General features: G+C 40.0%; 1 protein-coding gene across 1 annotated transcript in view; it reads right to left on the reverse strand.

Annotated features, from left to right (window-relative positions):
* The window catches only part of cdh6 (cadherin 6), an 87,062-nt gene that overhangs the window by 22,259 nt on the left and 45,409 nt on the right, over window positions 1-19,394 (reverse strand). Inside the window, 4 exon segments of the mRNA XM_039816555.1 lie at window positions 3,419-3,606; window positions 11,740-11,913; window positions 15,436-15,555; window positions 16,919-17,213. Coding sequence (XP_039672489.1) covers window positions 3,419-3,606; window positions 11,740-11,913; window positions 15,436-15,555; window positions 16,919-17,213 — 777 coding nt within the window.

Consider the following 19,394-nt stretch of genomic DNA (forward strand, 5'->3'; position numbering starts at 1 on the left):
GGTACGTGTGGACGTGGCCTTAAAGGGTAAGTAAGGTTTATTCTATTTTCCTATGTTTTTGTGTCTAACTGACTAATGGGAACAACAATCATTTATACTGGTCCAATATTAAGCAAGATGCGAAAAAAGTTACAATGTTAACGTTAATGGTCAATTGCGCACCTTCAATTTACATCCACTAGAAGTGCTTGTTTTAACACTGAGAGGCTCTGATTATTATTCTAAGTGTCTGACAACATTATGGAAAGGATCCTTACAGAGATAGACCTTTTTGTTAAAGAGTAAGATCCTTTTTGTTTAACATCAAACAGCTCCGAAAACACACTTTATTCAAAGTCGCCAGAAACAAAATTTAACTTTTAAAAGCTGTCTTGCATCATCTTTCCACTGTTCCAACAATCACCACTCTATACATGTGAAAATATGTTGGCTCTATACATGCTAAAAGTATTGCTTATTTAAATGGAGTCTGGTGAGTTTGGCGATGACGATTTCAGGGACTGTTTCTGCTTAAAGGAATACACCACCGTTTGTTGAAATAGGGCTCATCACAGTCTCCCCTGGCTGTAGATAGTTGGGCCAACAAATTTTGTTGGCTCACTTTTACTCACAACATGCTAACCGGCAACATAGGATTCCATTCACTACGCTAAGCTAACTAGCGGTGGCGCTGCCGGTGTTGCAACGGACTAAAGGTAGGTAGGGGAGACCGTGATAAGCCCTATTTCAACAAACGGTGGCGTATCCCTTTAAACAAAGAGGTTTTCACTCTTATAAAAAGGATCTTGCTCTTTAACAAAAAGCTCTTTATCTGTAGGGAACCTTTCCATAATGTTGTCAGACACTTAGAATAATAATCTGAGCATGTCAGTGGCAAAAACTGCATTTTTAGTGGACGAAATTGACGGTGTGCAATTGCTCTAAAGGCCTAAAGGATTACAATGCAGCCCAGTTCTATGTACGAGAGACACCTTTCACATTATATGTAGTCATTTGTTAATATAAAGTCAATGAATAGTGAAGCTTTAAATATTGGGCACACATATTGAGATTTAGCTGGCAAATGCAATTTCTGATACCTTTTGCGCTTGAAGAGTTGTCGTTTTGGACCTGATTTATGGGATATACAGTACAATTATTGATAAAAAAAAATGTTGTCTCTTGTAGTCTTATGACAAAACATGTCGCATAAGGAAATAGACTAGCCTGAAGTCCAGACTGAATTGCTATTACATAATTGTACATTTCTTGTTGTGATCCTGGCAAAAACTGACTAGCCCAAACACAGAAAGTCTTTTATACTTTACATAGTCATAGTAGGCTTGATACCACGCAGAACATCACATTTACTTGTAATCCAGCTAGGGAATTACTTTAATATATCTTTTAATTTGATAGCTGAGAAGTTGAGCATCAAAGGCAGGATTTAAGGAATGTAAGAACATATCTCTTATTGTATCAGGACTGTCTGAATGATAAAAGAACAAACCGAACAGCACAGGCTGATACACAGGGAAATCTAACGTTAATAAAAATGTGATTTAAGCAGTTGACACGTCCAATGTGATGACGAGTGAGAATAGTTTTTCAAAAGTGGAAATAATGTTGATTAAATGTGTCTCTTGACAGCAGCTGTGACAATTTTGCACGGTGGTTTTAGATTTACTTGAACATCTCTACATGATCTGCCTTTTCTCCCTTGAAAGAATCCTGGATATTGTCCTCATCTCGTATCCTGCTGACAGAATATCATTACTTCTTTGTTCAAGCTCAACTCTTTCCTGAGGTTGTGTCAGCAAGAGGAACAAAAGAATTTCTAAATATCAATTTATATTGCACATCAGTAAACACACACTGTGCGGGGACACTGGGATGAAAAAAAGCGCGAGTCCTGTGTGCTGGTGCCTGCTGCAGAGGCCAGGACTGGGGGTTTGTGAAGGTAAAGACGAATACGTTTAATTTGGTTTCTTTCATCTGTCAAGCATGCCCGGGCTTTGCATATTTAACAGTACGTGTAAAACAGACTACGTGGGCAGGATCCTCATGAGTCAAAAGTGTGGGATCCGCTGAATCACTGCTTTAGAATTCATTGGATTTAACCAACGGCGTGAGAAAAATATCAAGATAATTAAAAGCCGGCCTCATTTGAACATGGGCATTAGGAAAGCAACAGATTTCACCAAATTTACTAAACATGCAGTTGGACTTTTACGTTTATCTCTATTCTCAATCTGTGCTACTCGGTGTAGGCCTACTACTTTGTTTTAGTTTATTTCTGTGGCATGCCAAACCATTGGCCCATCCTATATGGGATTACAAGACGCCGCTATTTAAAGATTATCGACGAGATGAAACCGTTTTAGAAAGGTGCAGGGAGAAGCTGCACCGGTCTCAGCTCGACTCAATGAAGCTGATGGCGTTGCCGCGACTCAGCTTGTCGAGTTGCCCGAGGTTGGTTTTAGACAGCCAATAGCGAAGTTAGCTTCTAAAGTCAGCTACAAACTATAGAAATAAAATGATCCATTATCCATTTTATTTCTATGTTACAGACTGTCAGCTGGTCGAAATGGCAGAGTTTTTGACGGAGGCTCAACGACCGCCTGCGAGCACTGTAGCAAGCATCTCACTATAACTAACGGTATCCGCATCCACATATTTAGATGCAACAAATGATATATTCAGCTACAAAAATGCCTAAAGGTCGAAAGATATAACGTCACATTGGTGTAAACGGGCAGATTTTAGGACGTTGCAGACCGGAGCGTTGCAACTCTTCTCCTAGCAAATCTTTTGGTCTGAACTGGGCTTAACAGACATCTTCCGGTCTTGCACATACAAAACATGTGGGGAAAAACATTAATAACAACAACAATGCAGACAAACAAATATGTACAGAAAATCTCTGTAAAGATAGTTTTTCCTCTTCTCCCAGTTTTCACGAGATAACTGGCTAATTTATGTGTTTCCCATGTGAACAGCCATCTCATTTTATGAGCAGAATCAATATTTACTAAATCAATGCCTGTCTGTATTTTCTAAATAAGGCATCACACTGTTCACAATAAAAGGGACAATAGAAAACAAATTGGGAATCATTTTCTATATCATTTAAACAACATATCGGACAGATCTGCTTTTCGTCTATATTAACATATCGTTCGGTTTCAACAGTCAAAGTTTAACCCTCAACTGATCTGCTACTACTGGAATTTACTCTGTGAATCTCCGCTGCTTTTCATTTTATTATCTTATATATAATACAGTATATTGCTTATATATAATGCACCTTATAATTAACCTTTTTAGGAGATGTTATATTGTGTTTTCCCCTAATTATTCCTGTTTGTAAATCTGGTTTTCACACTAGCGCTGGACAAACTTTATAAAAAGTGAGCCCAGAGTTTGGTGCTTCTCTCACCTTGCTGACGGTGATGACCCCCTCCTGGGTGTCTTTGTCAGTGGAAATGTCGAACATGTCCATGCCGTCGCCACTGACGATGGTGAAATACATCTCGGCGTTCCTCCCGATGTCTCTGTCGGTGGCCAGGATTCTCCCAACTGGAGTGCCGAACACGGACGACTCAGGAACTCTGAACTGGTAAATACCTGAAAACACAGAAAATAAGACTGTCAGCTGCATGCTATAAGACTGGTGCTGCTTTAATGCATGTCATACTGGGATCAAATTGTTTTTGCACATTGTTGCCTCTATCAGCCGCTAGGTAATAGCTCACACACTTGATCTGAAGAGAGATTTCCTGTTCTGAGTAACAGGCGTACATTTTAAACTAAACTCTGAGGTCTAATGGCATTTTTAGCTATCTTCTTTCAAGGGTATTTGCATATAACCTGATCCCTGTGTGTTTCATATCAAAATGTTCAGAACAAACTCAGCTTTCTGTATAGTGATGTGCAAAATTGTTCCAGAGCAATGTATAAAGAGATAATTTGGCCCTAAAGTAGAAATATTTCTCAAATAACTGGTAAAAACATACCTAAACTCAATTGTTTTTGTGCTTGAAATTAGTTAATAAAAGTCTTGGGTTCACAAAAGTAGCATAATATATGTATAAAATAGTACATAAATGTAGGAGTGAGTAGGAGTGTTGTCAAACATCGCTTAGACTCGCCGGTGTGTCTTTTGTCCTCAGAGGGTTAAAAAGCAGCTCAAGACACCCTTCCCCCGAAACAGAAAGGGACCTCCTTGAGCAGAAATGGATAAAGACAAGGGTCTTTGAATGGCAAGTTCAGTTGTAAAGCCCTTCCAGATGGTTCTCTCGACAAGACTAAAGTTATTTGCATGTACTGTGAATGTATTTGAGTCTTAAATGTGGGGTATACTCGCCGCAGCCGACCTGTCGAGCGCCAGTGTGACGTCATGGGAGCGCCGTAACTGTTAATACTTGCGCGTGGTGGTCGCGACACTAGTTGCAGTCTTCTCCTGAACAGAGGTGGCGCTAATTCAATTCAATTTCAATTCAATTTTATTTATAGTATCAAATCATAAAGAGTTATCTCGAAACACTTAACAGATACAGTAGGTCTAGACCACACTCTATAATTTACAAAGCCCCAACAATTACAGTAATTCCCTCAAGAGCAAGCATTAGCAGTGGCTATTGCGACAGTGGCGAGGAGAAACTCCCTTTTAGGAAGAAGCTCTTCTCTCTTGGTAAGCGGTGTCTGACGGTGCCGGTTGGGGTTATGATGAACAGTGGCAATAATAGTCATAATAAAGATAATGGAACAGTGACTACAATGGTAGTTGTAGTAGTTCATGTCATAGAAACGAGGAATGAGGAAAGGCTATCGACTTTGCTATTTCTACGGACTAGAAGAAGAAGAACAACGGCAGAACTGGCAGCAGCATTAATGTCAATGCTTCGATTTGATTGGATGACCTACTTCGTCGGCTCAAGCATTTTGCCTATTCGCCATAAAAGAACTCATCTTACCCCATAAGTTTACAAGAGAGACTTACAGTCACTCAGAGAGTCCTGGCATCCGAGCTCGTTCATGCTTCCTGTTTCTGCTTTGCCGCGCGCCGCTGAAAAAAATAGAGTGGTGCCTCTGGTCGCGCACTCAAAATCCTGGCGCGCCAGCTCGGCTTCGGCGACTGTAAAACGGCCCTTACACTAGGGCGTAATTTCTACTGGAGACAGGGGGGGCATGTCACCCCCCACTTTTCAAAATCCAGTTTGTGTCCCCCTCCACTTATTTTATTCATAAGTCTCGGTGATCAGCCTTTATCAATAAAGATAGTAAGACATTTTTCGTAAACGTAGTTTAGTAAGATTTTTTTCTGATAGAATTTATCATTACGATCAACTTAATTATTTTCTGGATTGTCAGTCCCTCCAGAAAAACGCGATTATGCTATCACATAATTCAGTGCATAATCAGCCAAAGTCTGCATATTTATGCGAGGGCTGCATTTTTTTTCGAAAAGCAGGGTGTTGGAGGTTGAATTTGACATGTACTTTGAGTCTCTTAAGTTGGTATCCAATAAGAAAGCTATCTTAATATCTAATTTCTTTGTTGAAGTCTATATTATTAACGATATTTGAAAGTCTCTCTTTTGTATCTTTTATTTCCCTCTGTTTAGACTATTACTTTTATTTTTACTTTCATATTATATTATTTGTATATATTTTTGTGTCTTATTTGTTTACGTATTGCGATGACTGAATATCTGAAACTATTTTTTGAAATAAAGTTTTTTTTAAAAAGCAGGGTGTTGGGGGAATCAATCACTTTTTTCTCTTTTTCATCAAACTGCAATTTTTGCAAGTTCCCGCAATTTCAACGCATTAAATTGCATAAATATCCCGCATATTCCATCACATTTTTTAAGAAAACATGCCGCATAATCAAGGATTTTTACCCGCAACAATCACAAAAAAACTCCGCATTTTTCTGGAAGGACTGGATTGTGTATCACCATAGTCCCTGAACGTATGTAGAAATGCAGGAAATGGGATTCAAATAGAAAACTATTTTTTTGTTGGCGGAGGACTCCCAGACCCCCTGTTTTGTGCCCCCCCTGACTTCTCAAACCAAAGTTACACCCTTGGTCTCACATACCACCTAAACATTAGAGACTCAAAATGTATCCCTTTTAAAATACATTAAAAAATTGATTAAAAATGTGTCGTTCATTCACTGTAATGCCTTGTCATTTGCTCGTTGCTGCCTTTTTAACCCTGGAAGGGGTTTTTGTCTCATGTAATCCCTCTCAAGGTTTCTTTGATTTTTTTTCCTTTGGGTTTTTTGGGGCGATTCTCTCTGTGTCAACTTACTGTAGGCAGGTGTCAAATGTGGCCCTGTGAGGCCCTTTTAGATTGTTACTGGGATTAAGAGCTGCACAAATAAATCTGGCTTAACATAAATGCCAGAACATCACCACCTGAGCCAGTGATTAGAGACTGACTGACTGGTTTTGATCAAGAACCATATCAGAGTCATAAGGAGTGAGTCATTGACAAGAGCAGGTAAATCAGGTCATAGAAAATGGATGCAACGCATAAAGTTAAACAAAGACATCGACAAAGTTTGTCTTTCTTTGAAAGAAAGTCGTATGACAGCATAAACGCTGGACGAAGAAACAACATCCATCTATTGTCTTTTGAACTTCATAAAGAAGGTTAGACAGGCAGACAGCAAAAAGAAAAGAAAAGGTAATGTAAATGCTGATGGAAGCCAGGCACTGGAACAATGTCTCTCCGCCAGGCTGCTGACTATCATTTAAAAAAGTATTTTAATGTATTTTTTTGTGAGTGTGATGTATCTCTTTGTTCTCTGGAAGAAGTGCCAACGCTGTGTTTTGCCATCAGTTTGTTATGGCAGTGTGAGATGGCCGATTCTGAGAGTTTTCCTCCTCATCGTGAAACAAATGCAGCCTGTCGTCCTGTACAGAAAAGCAGCTTGTTTGAGTCACTGAATGGAGTCCAAGCAAACAAATACGTTTAAATTCATGCAAATAAGATGTCACTCTGCTGTATGAACCTGAGGCTGTTTCATATCAGGACGCTTCCTTGTGTGTTGGTTTGTGTGTGTGTGTGTGTGTGTGTGTGTGTGTGTGTCTCAGAGATCTAGTGGTGTGTATAAACTACTTGAGTGAATAATTATATGCTGCTGTGACACAGCAGGCGTCATACACTGTGGCAGCTAGACAGTAGTCAACCTGCCACTGTTTTGGTATACTGATGTGTGTGTTTGTGTGTGTAGCAATAGAGAGAGAGAGTGATTTGCTAATGTGTATACACAGTACACACATTAGTACACTGCCACAGTTGCGTGTACCATCACCCACAATCGAATTTAACAAAGAATCATTTCCCTTACTTACACACACATGCGTATGTACATATGTCGCTGTCCGGCTGTCTGTCAGCAGTGAGAAACAAAAATTGTATTTTCCATCAACCAAACCAAATCAAACTACTAAACCAACACAAAACACAACTCATCAAAACAAACCAGAGCCAAAGCCAAGCCAAACCAAATTGACCAAGCCAGATTAAAATAAAAAACCAAACCGAACAAGCCAAGCCAAACTAAATAAAGTAAATAATAAACAAACTAATACATATATAAGTACAAGGGATAAAGAATTATAATATATATAGTTATATGTTAGTGTACTATGTAAGACTACTGGTCCCTTCTGAATGGAATGCTTTCCTGGGTGAATTAATAAGGTCAAGTATGTCAAAGTTTAGACGCTAGATTCACATCTTCAACAGTCCTACCAGAATACATTGATGCTTTGATTTGATTGGCTTTAGGTTATAAGGGTCCAAGGGCCAGCATTTATACACAGTATGTGTACACATAAGGAAGAGACGAGGAAAAGACCAAAGACTGTATAGAACTCAGCCAACAGCTTCAAATGTTATTGTCACGAAAAGTCGGAAGGACGGAAGTGCAAAGAGTGGCTGCTATGGAGACGATACACCGATCATTGGTGTGAACTGGCAGGTTTCAGAACGCTGCAGACCGGCTAGTTGCAAGAAGTTGCAAGTTTCAACTCATCTCGTCGCAAATCTTTGGTCTGAACTGGGCTTAAAGGTTGCAGCTTGTGTGAGACCGTTCCATACCGATATGTCGATCAAAGAAACATTTTAATTACTGCCATTTGGTGCTCAGTGGGTCGCACATTTAGCCACTGCAAACACATATACCATACTGAAACCAAAACATCACAAAAAGCCATTTTACTTTACTATTCCAAGTCTATTTATGTACCTTTCTCTTGGCAAAATCGTAAAGAAAACCCAGTGGGAGCCTGGTGAAACCCTGAAGAGCCCAGAGGTAATGAAAGGAGAAGCAGATTTCATCTCTACTCGGATTTCTTTCTGGATGGTTGGAGATTGTGTTGCTTCTTTGCTCTGACACCGGCAGCACTGATTGGAGTCCTGGTGTGCACTGAATTAAATGACGTGTGGACCAAGGTTTGGGTGACTGCGTGTTTTCCTTTATGAGAAGCAATTTCTTCTGTTTTTCTATATCTGATCTATGAAACATTTAACAATGCCTATTAATTCAGCAGTTGTAAGAGTTAAAGTTATTGCTGATGCATGTATTGTTGATGCAGTTTTTGATAACTGAGTTGGAGATGATTTCTTTTGATTTGCCTATATCATGCCTATATCATGTCTTTTGGTGTGCATTGAGCAACCTATACAATCATTTTGGCTTTCTACATCTGGCGAAATTCTTTAGATATGATATATAGATACTGTATGAATCATGACCACAACGCATTACATTTGGCAGAAAAGAACATCTTAAAAACGGCAAAAAAAAAGGCAAAGGTACCAGACTGTGTACATAAACGATCACAGAATGGTAACAGCTTGCTATAGCCATTTCCGGGTTCGCGGGTGAAGTAAACATTTCCATGGTAACAGCAAATTCCACCAATCACAGTCACTGTTATGCTTAGGATTGTGGTAGTGTAGTATTTCTCCATAACATTGCAAATATAACATGTTTTTCTTAAAAGACGGTTGATTTCATACAGACTTCTAGCTTCTACCGGATCAAAAACCTTTGTTTCACAACATCTGAGCTCGTGGTGAGACTACCCTGAATGGTTTAGACATTATGGTTAATAATCAAAATCCTTATGGAGAAACCATGGCATTTTTATTACTTCCGGAACCACGCTGTTGACTTCTGTTTAAGCTACATTTACATTGCTAGGTTTTGGTTTAAAAACGAATATCTTTTTCTAAGTTTACACCTCGCCTTCACACTGCTCTGGCGTTTCCGAGCCCCTAAACCGGAGACATTTGAAAACACTTCTGAGCTGTTTTGGTTTTGAATCTGCGGGGTTTGTGTTGCAGTCTCAAAGGCCGCAAACGGAGACCCTTGGCAACACCGATATTCACGCCAACGTTTACCGCCTGATTGGGTCATGACGTCTCAGTCTCTGAGACTAAGCTCCCTATGTTACCATGGCAACTACCAGCATCGTGCTGAGTATATGTGCTGCCTCCTGTTTATGCCAAGTATAAGAGAATGTTGATGAGATATGCGGTTTGTTGCGGTTGTTAGTTTAAACTAACAGACCCAAATTAGTTCTTCTACTGGAGCTAAAAACACTTATGTGTATGGAGATCGCTTTTGGCTCAAAACTTTGCTTAAAAAACTAAATGTAGCAATTTAAATGTAGCCTTAGTGAAAACTCTATATGATGTATGAAATAACATGACATTATTATTATGTATTAGCATTATATCTGCATTATTGGATTAGATGTGGCTTCATAATTGACTCCACATCTACATATCTATAGATTAAGTTCCAATCATGAACATTAGATGGCAAAATAGGACAGGCTAATATACTGTATCTGAAGTCTCTTTTATATAGGCCTTAGTGGTCCCCTAATACTGTATCTGAAGTCTCTTTTATATAGACCTTAGTGGTCCCCTAATACTGTATCTGAAGTCTCTTTTATATAGACCTTAGTGGTCCCCTAATACTGTATCTGAAGTCTCTTTCCTGAAATTCAGCCTTGGTGCAGAATTACAGCCACTAGAGCCAGTCCCACAATGAGCTTTCCTTAGGATGTGCCATTTCTGTGTCTGTAGCTATTGAGGAGGAGATAGGAGGGGAAAAGTGGAGGGTGGGGGTGTGGTCTTGACCAACTGCCACTTTGCTCGTTTGAAAGCCATGATGTCTCTCTCTCTCTCTTCTCTCATGGGTGGGCTAAATTCTCTTGGTGGTCAAATCAGAGAAAGGGGAGGTAACCTTGCTCCTTATGACCTCATAAGGAGAAGATTCCAGATCGGCCCATCTGAGCTTTTATTTTCTCAAAGGCAGAGCAGGATACCCAGGGCTCGGTTTACACCTATCACCATTTCTAGCCACTGGGGGACCATAGGCAGGCTGGGGGAACTCATATTAATGTTAAAAACCTCAGAGTAAAATTTTCATGCTATGGGACCTTTAAGGAACCATTACGGATCCATAAATGTATTCATGTATGTAGGTTTCTCAGTGAAGTGTATGACCTACACTGCAGATGGTGGTCTCTGTTAACAGAGACAGACAGAGTGACATACAGAAAACAGGAAACATACAATATATATTCATAGATTTATCCTCATTTTGGGAGAAATACAAGCATGTGTGTGGTAAGTGCGGTGACTTAAACTGAATGATAATGCCCTCTGCAATCTGTTCAGCAGATCCTCGGGTGATCTTGTTTTGCACCCTAAACTGGAGATGGAAACCGTGGGTGAATGGGCACTCCACTCTGACGGGTGGAGACGAGGAGGGAAAAACTGACACTCTAATACAGTGACTGTGATTAAACGAGGCAGAGATGGAGAGGGAAAACAATTAGAAGACGAAGAGATGGATACAGAAATCTAGAGAACTGGATAACTAAGTTCTGCCTTCATGTCAATTCTTAAAGGATTAGACGAGAGAAGGACTGATGTGATCGAGGCCAACAGAGCAATTTACCCACTTCTTTAACACTGCTACAGGCACTGAAACGCGTCTTATGGACACACACACACACACACACACACACACACAAATGCTACTACGGCATGTGCGAATACAGCCTCCTGAGGAAAAGCTGCCACATTTGATCCAGCTATTGCTACGTTCAAACCGTAACTTTTATAATGCATCTACTAACCCTTGTGTTACTTAAAACACTCCCTAGGAACGAACACATTTCCTGTGTGAAAATCTTTTGTTTTCCCCGGGAATGTATTATAAAACTGTATTCTATCGTATCGTTAGCGTTCTTACAGAGTAAAAAATATGTGGAATGCTTACCAATTACAGTGCTTTACAGTAGCTGTATGTACAAATGGCTCATGAAAACGCCGTGACTAGGCAGCCTCTAAAAGGAGCTTTATGATGTATTCTGTAGCTTTGTAAGAAGTGCTCCAAACTCTGAAAAACATATTCTGATAACGTCGTCAGGGTTATCTCAGCATGGGTTTAGAGACTACAGACTTTGAACAGAAAGCATGCATTGGAAAACTTGCGATAGAAAGTTTGATAAAAGTGGGTCTTTACCAGACAGACAAATACAAGATGCTATCTAGTTGCATTTTGAGAAATGAAAGATTCAGCATTGAGTAAATTGTTCATGTTTAACAAGCTATGGGAAAACACAGCAGTTATTCTGTCTTCGTCTGCTCCTGAACTGAAGAATAAATGAGAGGGGGGACTCCGCGTTTCATCATTTGTGTGCCGTTGTCTTACTCTGAGTGAAGCGGGGAGGGTTGTCGTTGACGTCCGTCAGCGTGATGTTAATCGTGGTGCTTCCAGTGAGCCCTCCTCTGTGTCCGGCCATGTCTTTAGCTTCAATCACCACCTGATAGTGCTCCCTCTGCTCGCGGTCCATGTCGTCGGGACCCAAGGCAGTCCGGATCACACCTGAGCAAAAAAGAAACACACGCTCTTGTTTTAAATTCTGCTCTATCATTTATCTCTTTACATTGCTTTGTCTTAATCCTCAGCCCTCTTTTAACAGAATCTCTCTCATGTTACACTTCATAGAACAATCAAAGACCTTGCTGTTTCCTATTCAAAGTATTTCTTAAGGCGAGACTAAGGGGCACACAGCTGACTTGCTGTCACTCTAATATTTTGTATTTTCCAATCAATACACAGCTTGTACACATGTTCTGCAGATCAAATCACACATACTGTATCTACAATGGTAGTTCAAATCAACTGAAAAGCAGGTCTTAAAAACGCCTTTAACCTTTAAACTTGTGTCTGGATGTTTATGTGTGGGAACTGTTTCTTGGCAAATAACAGCAGACTTATAACCATCATTTTTATTTGATTAGTTGGGTAGAAATTGTTGTGGGTGATAAGTTATAATTTGGGCTACTTTCGTAGCATTAAGGTGGTTTTCCCCTATGAAAAGTTAGGCTATATTGCAATGAATTGGTCCCTTCTGTCCTCAGGGAAGTATGATTGAGATTGACAGGGCCTGGAGATCTGTGGGATTTTCTTCCAACTCAATTTTCTTTATTCAGTGTACATCCATAGATTTCAAAACCTTTTTTTTTTAAACTCTACATGGTTGACACCTTTTTTCTTCTTTTATTTTTGCAACAGCCATTAAATATATTTATTTTTAGATGCTTTCACACCCATAGCGTAGCCAGAAAACAAACTGTGGGTGTGCATCAGAAAAAACTGGGTGTGCCACATCTAATTATCTCCAAGGTTACAGCCCCACACATGCCGGTAGATGTGCTGTATGCTGCCAAGTGATTAAATGTCTTTTTGGCGTCTAAATGTTTTGGCATGAGATTACTGTAAGCCCCACAGCTAAGCAAGTGGGCGTTTGTGCTGTGAAATGAGTATGGCTAAATTAGGGGGTGAGTGTGTGGGAGCGGCGCTGTCCGTAGTACTGAAACAGAGTGATCAATATCGCGCTGTGGAGGAAGGTCTGGCAATGCGAGTCTACGGCTGACGCCAACAGAATATCCAGCTGCTGCACATTAAAGCCGTTTATCACTGTAATGCACAAAACTCAGTGTAAGATTGGTCTTCGCACCTCCCTCTAGGAAAGTAAGAAAGACGAGTCCATTTCCCAAAATGTTAATCTATTCATTTAATTCCCATTTGCTTCAATATACTTGTTCTTCTCTTCGCGCTTCCTGTCAGCGTCGAGAGAACATGGTGCAATATTGCTGCTTAATCCAGGCAGGCAGTAATCTGGCCGGGACCATGACTCCTCTATTTGTTAGAAACAAACAGATGAGCAGAGAAAGGGAGATTACTGCGCCGATTATCTAACTGCATGGCTAACTTTTACAAAGAAAGATCATAAGATCAGGCATGGGTTGAGCTCCGCTGTGTTTTTTATATTTACGTTCATGATAGCAGATTGTACGACAAATCTCTTTTCTCTTTCTTTTTCCAGCGTAGGAACATAAATGCGCAGGGAGAATGTGCACTATTTCCATTTCATTACTAGTTCTTTCCAGCTTTTTATGTTTTATATGTATTAAAAGAAAAACAGATGTATTGGCGTGAAACGAGATCTGGAGCATCCTATCCCCGCCTACCTGTCCATGTGTTGGTATAGACACTGGTGAGAGATTTCCTTTACAGACAATCTGATCAAATGTGAGTGATCAAATGAGTGAGATCCAAAAGTGGCACCAGTAAGAGAAAAGTGGAATTTACAGTCAGCAGTCCAACTGTAAATGATACAGTGTGTTTATTTTAGTTGTTTTTTTCAATGTAGGATGAGGTAGTGTTTTAATGCACTCTTTTTCAGCAGTCTTTCAGCAAAAAAAGTTCACTGCTTTGGTTATACACTATTAAAGAAGCAGTCATTTTGGGAATTGTTAATTTGCTGTTTTACACCCTCTCATAACCCCTTATTTGATAGCTCCTCGACCCCTCGGTCCTCTTAAAGCTCTTATTTCTGCCCCGAGGACCGAGGAGCGAGCATCGAGGAGGGATCATCGAGGAGCTATAGGCGAGGATACACGAGAGCAGCCTTTCCTGGAAGCCGTGCAGCTGAAGGAGTTGCTAACTCCGCCCAAACAGCTGATGTATTCGTGTGGCGCTTCAGAAGAAAGGACGTCTCATCCCTCCAAAAACACATCCGCTCGTTGCCTCTCTCCACTCACGATTTCCTCGCGTCTCGTGGAGGACTTGAGGAGGCAATTTAAAGGCTATGAGATGCACCGCCAGAGTCGTCTCTGTGTGTCCGGTGCAGAGAAAGGTCAGTGACATGTGACGTTGGCCTAGCTTAGCACAGATACTAGTTTAGAAGAACACCCTAATGATTCCCCAAATGTAAGTCTTCAATGGAAACTTTCTGATGCTTCTTAACATCCAAATGTTTTACCGGCGATACTCTTTTGAGCTTTTACTTTGACGTACAGGAAGTGCTGACTTGAGATTATCATCCGACTGAAAAAGTATACCCTCAATACTTTTTTGGTACCAATGGAAATGTTCACAGCACCAAGTCTCAAAAACTGTCAAGTGTCAAAAGCATATTCAAACATTTCTTTTCTTATTTTCAGACAGTTGTGATTTAAATCATATGTATGCCAATTTGACACTGTATTATAGTTGGCTACTTAAACTAACAAGATGTTGGCATGAATTCTGTATTCTGTCCTAAAGGGTCATTCCTGGTCTGTTTTCTAAACAATTAAAAGTCACAGGAATATTACTTCATCATTATGTGCTACTGAGTTGCCGATGTGGTGCTGTGTCTAAATGCCTTTTATTTTCTTACTGGAAGTGATAACCATCTACAAGACAGGAAGTGGGATTTAAAGGATTATTCTTGCAATCATTAGGGGCGTAATGATACGTTGATCTGGATCGATCAATCCTCAACGATTCCATATTACGATACAAAGTGAAATATCAATACATATCATCATCTTTAAGATATAAAACGGAAGATGAAATTTCCGTTTTATATTTATTCTTTTCATTAAAAAGCGTAGTTTGGTGGCTGGGTTGGTTCAGTGGTAGAGCAGGCGCACATATACTGAGAGGTTTATGCCTCAACGCAGAGGTCAAGGGTTGGGATCCGACCTGTGACAATTTCCTGCATGTCTTCCCCCTCTCTCTCCCCTTTCTCACTTAGCTGTCCTATCAAAATAAAGGTGGAAAAAGCCCAAAAAATTATCTTATAAAAAAAAAATGTCTGGAAGAGCTTAGTAATGAAATTGTCAAATCATATTTTAGTTGCTTTTTCTATATATATATATATATATATATGTAACTGATTGTGTTAAATGGGCATTTGTATCGCCTCGGTTTACAGGCCCGTGAATTGCATCGAATCAAAATCGTATCGTGGCAGACTTTGTGATAACACTAAATTCTGTATCGTTGTCCAGAGAAATTGATATAATGTTGTATCGTGATAAAACGTGTGATTTACACCCCTATCAAACATACCTGTGTTTGGGTCCACAGAGAAGTACGGGTGTCCCTGGCTGATGCTGTACACCAGTTTGGCACTGTTCCCATACATACTGTCATCAGCATCCGTAGCTGTCACCTGGATGACTGATGTACCTGAGAGATACACATTGACATGGCGATTACTGACAAATATTGAAACGATGCTTCAATTGTTTAACAATAATTCAAATAATCAAAAATGCAATCAAAGTAGGGCTGGGCGATATGGAGAAAATCAAACATCACAATATTCTTGACCAAATACCCTTTCACAAAATATTTTCACAGTGAGATTGTAGATACAAAGAATCAGCAATAATATTGATTTAATGTATTAGTGGGTATATAATAGAACAGTCTGGTAGGTTCAGAAAATGACATCACTTTACTGTAATGCAGCCTTTACTCATCACTGTAGCTTGTATGAGAGTGCTGGTTGGCCTTCTTTGCACAATCGCAGGTTGGAGCATTGGTATAGTTTTCTTTTTAAGGCCATACTGTGTAAACTACCTCCTTACTTATGTTCTCTCCTGACTCCTAAAGTCAACACCAGGAAATGTAATCTTCCATCATCTGAGCAAATCATGTATGACATACCCCGAATGCAAACTGTCTTCGGTGAAAGTGCCTTTAAAGTTTTTGCACCCTCATCCTGGTATACATTACAGAATCATCTTAAATTAGACTACCTACCAACAATGACACAGTTTAAAACTAGGATAAAGGACTATTTGAGTACTAAATGCACATGTGCTGTTACTAGTGAGCGCTGCTGGTGATTATGTTGAGATGATGTTAAATTGCCAACTATCTTTTTTGTTATATGTTGTCTGTTATTCACTGTATATTTTAATATGGAACTATTATACAGGACTCCCTTGAAAAATAGATTCTGAATCTCAATGGGATTATTTCCTGGTAAAATAAAGGTTAATACAAAAAAGAAATAATAAGAAATTAAAACCAGGAAAAGACAACACTTTCCATATAACGATATTACATATTATATATATTAAATATATAGATATTTCATCAACAAGGCCCTGGACCCCCACTAACACTGACTCTTAACCCCCCCGCCTCCAATCCCTAGTCACTTGCACTAACCTTCATCCTGGACTTTACATCTGCCCATTGCATATACTATATATTCTATGCAAATGTTGCACTCAACCCATTCAGCCCTTTTTCTTATGCAACAGTTACTTTGTATGTATATATATATATTTCTTTTATATATTTTTTTATTTATTGTTTATTTTATATTCACGTTTAATATGTTTGTTTGTTTGTGTATCTATGCACGCACCTTACACCAAGGCAAATTCCACATAAGCGTACAGATTGTGGCAATAAAACCTTTTCTAATTTCGTATTCTGACATTTCGATATAATATCGATGTAATGCCCAGCCCTAAATCAAAGCCATCCTAACTGTCTTCCTGCAATGACAAGGTCCAGTCAGAGTTGTCCTTACCGAAATCAGACCTCTCAGGCACGCTGCCGGTGTAAACTTCTCTGCTGAACTGAGGCTCGTTATCGTTGATGTCGTGGAGCTTGACGGTGAACTCTGTCTCTGGCTCCAGCTTCTGACCCGTCCGTTTGTTGACCACTGTGGCCTTGAGGATATAAAAAGCCTTCTCCTCGCGGTCCAGGCGGCGAGTTGCGTGCAGGTCACCATTATTCTCATCGAGGACGAAGAGGGTGCCGGCCCCCTCGCCGGACAGAACGTACTTGACTAAGCCACTGCCGTTGTCCTGGTCCGACTGGAGCTGCAGATGGACACACAGAGAGAGGAAAGTGCCTAATTATCATCCTCTGCATGACTGTTACATAACAGACTTCAGTGATCCAGAGCTTCAACAAACCATAGTTCAACACATATACACACTTCAGTCCTAATCTAATCTATTAACTTCTAAACTTGTCTTTTCTCATTTTCTAAAGGCAGTTGTACAGCCCATTTTTAAGGAAGGGTTTCACTGACAATCTTCAGTAATGGCAGTGCCCCTTATGATGGATATATAATGCCAAATTTCCGTTCATTTACAGAGCAAAAGATAACTGCCTGGTTTGGATTCCTACTGACAGTTAGTTTTAGCAATGATCTTTTCCAAACATTGCAGGATAAGTCTGGTGACAGTCGTTACTTTTATTATTACATAGGTCATGTTTTTGGCTCAGTGTGTCAGTCAGTTTGTCTGTTTGTTTGTCTGTATGAACGGAAACTGGCTCTAGGTGGGCGGCCATCTGCCTCAACCGGTTGGGAGAGAGAGAGAGAGAGAGAGAGAGAGAGAGAGAGAGAGAGAGAGAGAGAGAGAGACGTTCATGCCAACAAAGCCCCTTGAAAGAAATTGAATTGAACTGAGAGAGAGACACAGAGAAAGACAGAGAGAGGGACATGCACAGAATTGGTTTATTATCTGCAATTAAATCATACTTATCCTGTTTACTTGTATTTTTTATTATTATTATATCAGATGTATTGACTCCTTTTTGTTGTTTATGTATGTTTGTTCTTATGCTTTGGCAACACAGATGTATTGATTTTGTCATGGCAATAAAGCAAATTGAAATTGAAAAATATAAATTTACGAGAGAGAGAGAGAGAGAGAGAGAGAGAGAGAGAGAGAGAGAGAGAGAGAGAGAAACTACAATAATTATATATATATGTATATGACTCATAATAATTATAGCAGTGGGCATAATGGAATGACAAGATAAACAGCGGCAATGATAGTAACTGTATATACTGTAGTTTCCTTCTATGTATGGGAAGAGCTTACTGATGCTACATGGATGGAGGGAAAAAGTGGATGGACAGGCCAGCGGATGACGGTGACAGGTTTATATAAGACAGAAGCAAAGGAGAGCAAAGACGGAAACACAAAAGAAAAAAAGACCCAGAGTCAGCTCAAGACCGAGAAACAAAACAGAAATCTTCTAAAGGCAAGAGCGGCGGCTGCAAACGAAGAGAGCAGCCGCAGAAAGCCAGAGTTTGTGTGTTGCGCCTGAAGGAGTAAACATCCATCGGATCTGCTGTGAGATCTGCTGCTTTTTTCTCTGATACCTGCAGCAACGACCTGGCTCCCTCTCTCTCTCTCTCTCTCTCTCTCTCTCTGGCGCGCCTTGTCTCTGTCTGTATCTCTCGACCTCAAGTGGCTCGCTGTTCACCTTGCATCCCTTCATCCGTGCTTCACTCCTCCAGGCCAGGTGTTAGGGTGAAGCCTTTGATAATACGTGAGTGTGTTTGAGCGAGCCATTATAACGCTGCTCCTTCTCCCACTACCTGTGGAAGGTGTAAGCTGCTAAGAAACACTAGGCTAGATTTATGTAAGGGTCTAATACCGTTTGTTTTTTATTTTATAAAACATCTGATCTGTCAGAAGTCTCAAAAACGACGTTTTTCTAAATGAAGTACGTTGACCTGATGATGACGATAGATTGACCGTTACTAAAGTCAGTAGGATTCATCCTGCGGGAACCACTGATATCCCCATGACACCATGCACCAAATCAAATACAAATAAAAAATAAAACTGCAAATGGAGCTGCTGAAGTGATTTTAGAATTCTTTTGCTGCTTCTGGGTTTGGAGCTAGCCCCACAGAGATAAACATGACAATATTTTCCGTGGACTTGATGACTTACAATCTCGTGTCTTGTGTTAAAGTGCTTCTTCAACACTTACTGCAATAACGACTTCACTTCTATTCAATTCAATTCAACGTCTGCAGAAAATAGAGGAATCAGAGGACTTGTTGGCTCTACCAAACCTCACAAACAGCCAGGGGTTAAAGTGGGATCAGGCAGGTGGGGGTTCTGACACCACTCCATATTCCATTCCTCAATGTAACACTTTCTTACCACTTTAAAGCCTCTATCCACTACACAGCACTAACCCAGAAAACTCTTTTAAAGCTAGTTCGCCTGTTACTCTCATTATTTTCTTCT

Source organism: Perca fluviatilis, chromosome 11 (assembly GCF_010015445.1).
Source record: "Perca fluviatilis chromosome 11, GENO_Pfluv_1.0, whole genome shotgun sequence".
Taxonomy (NCBI): domain Eukaryota; kingdom Metazoa; phylum Chordata; class Actinopteri; order Perciformes; family Percidae; genus Perca; species Perca fluviatilis.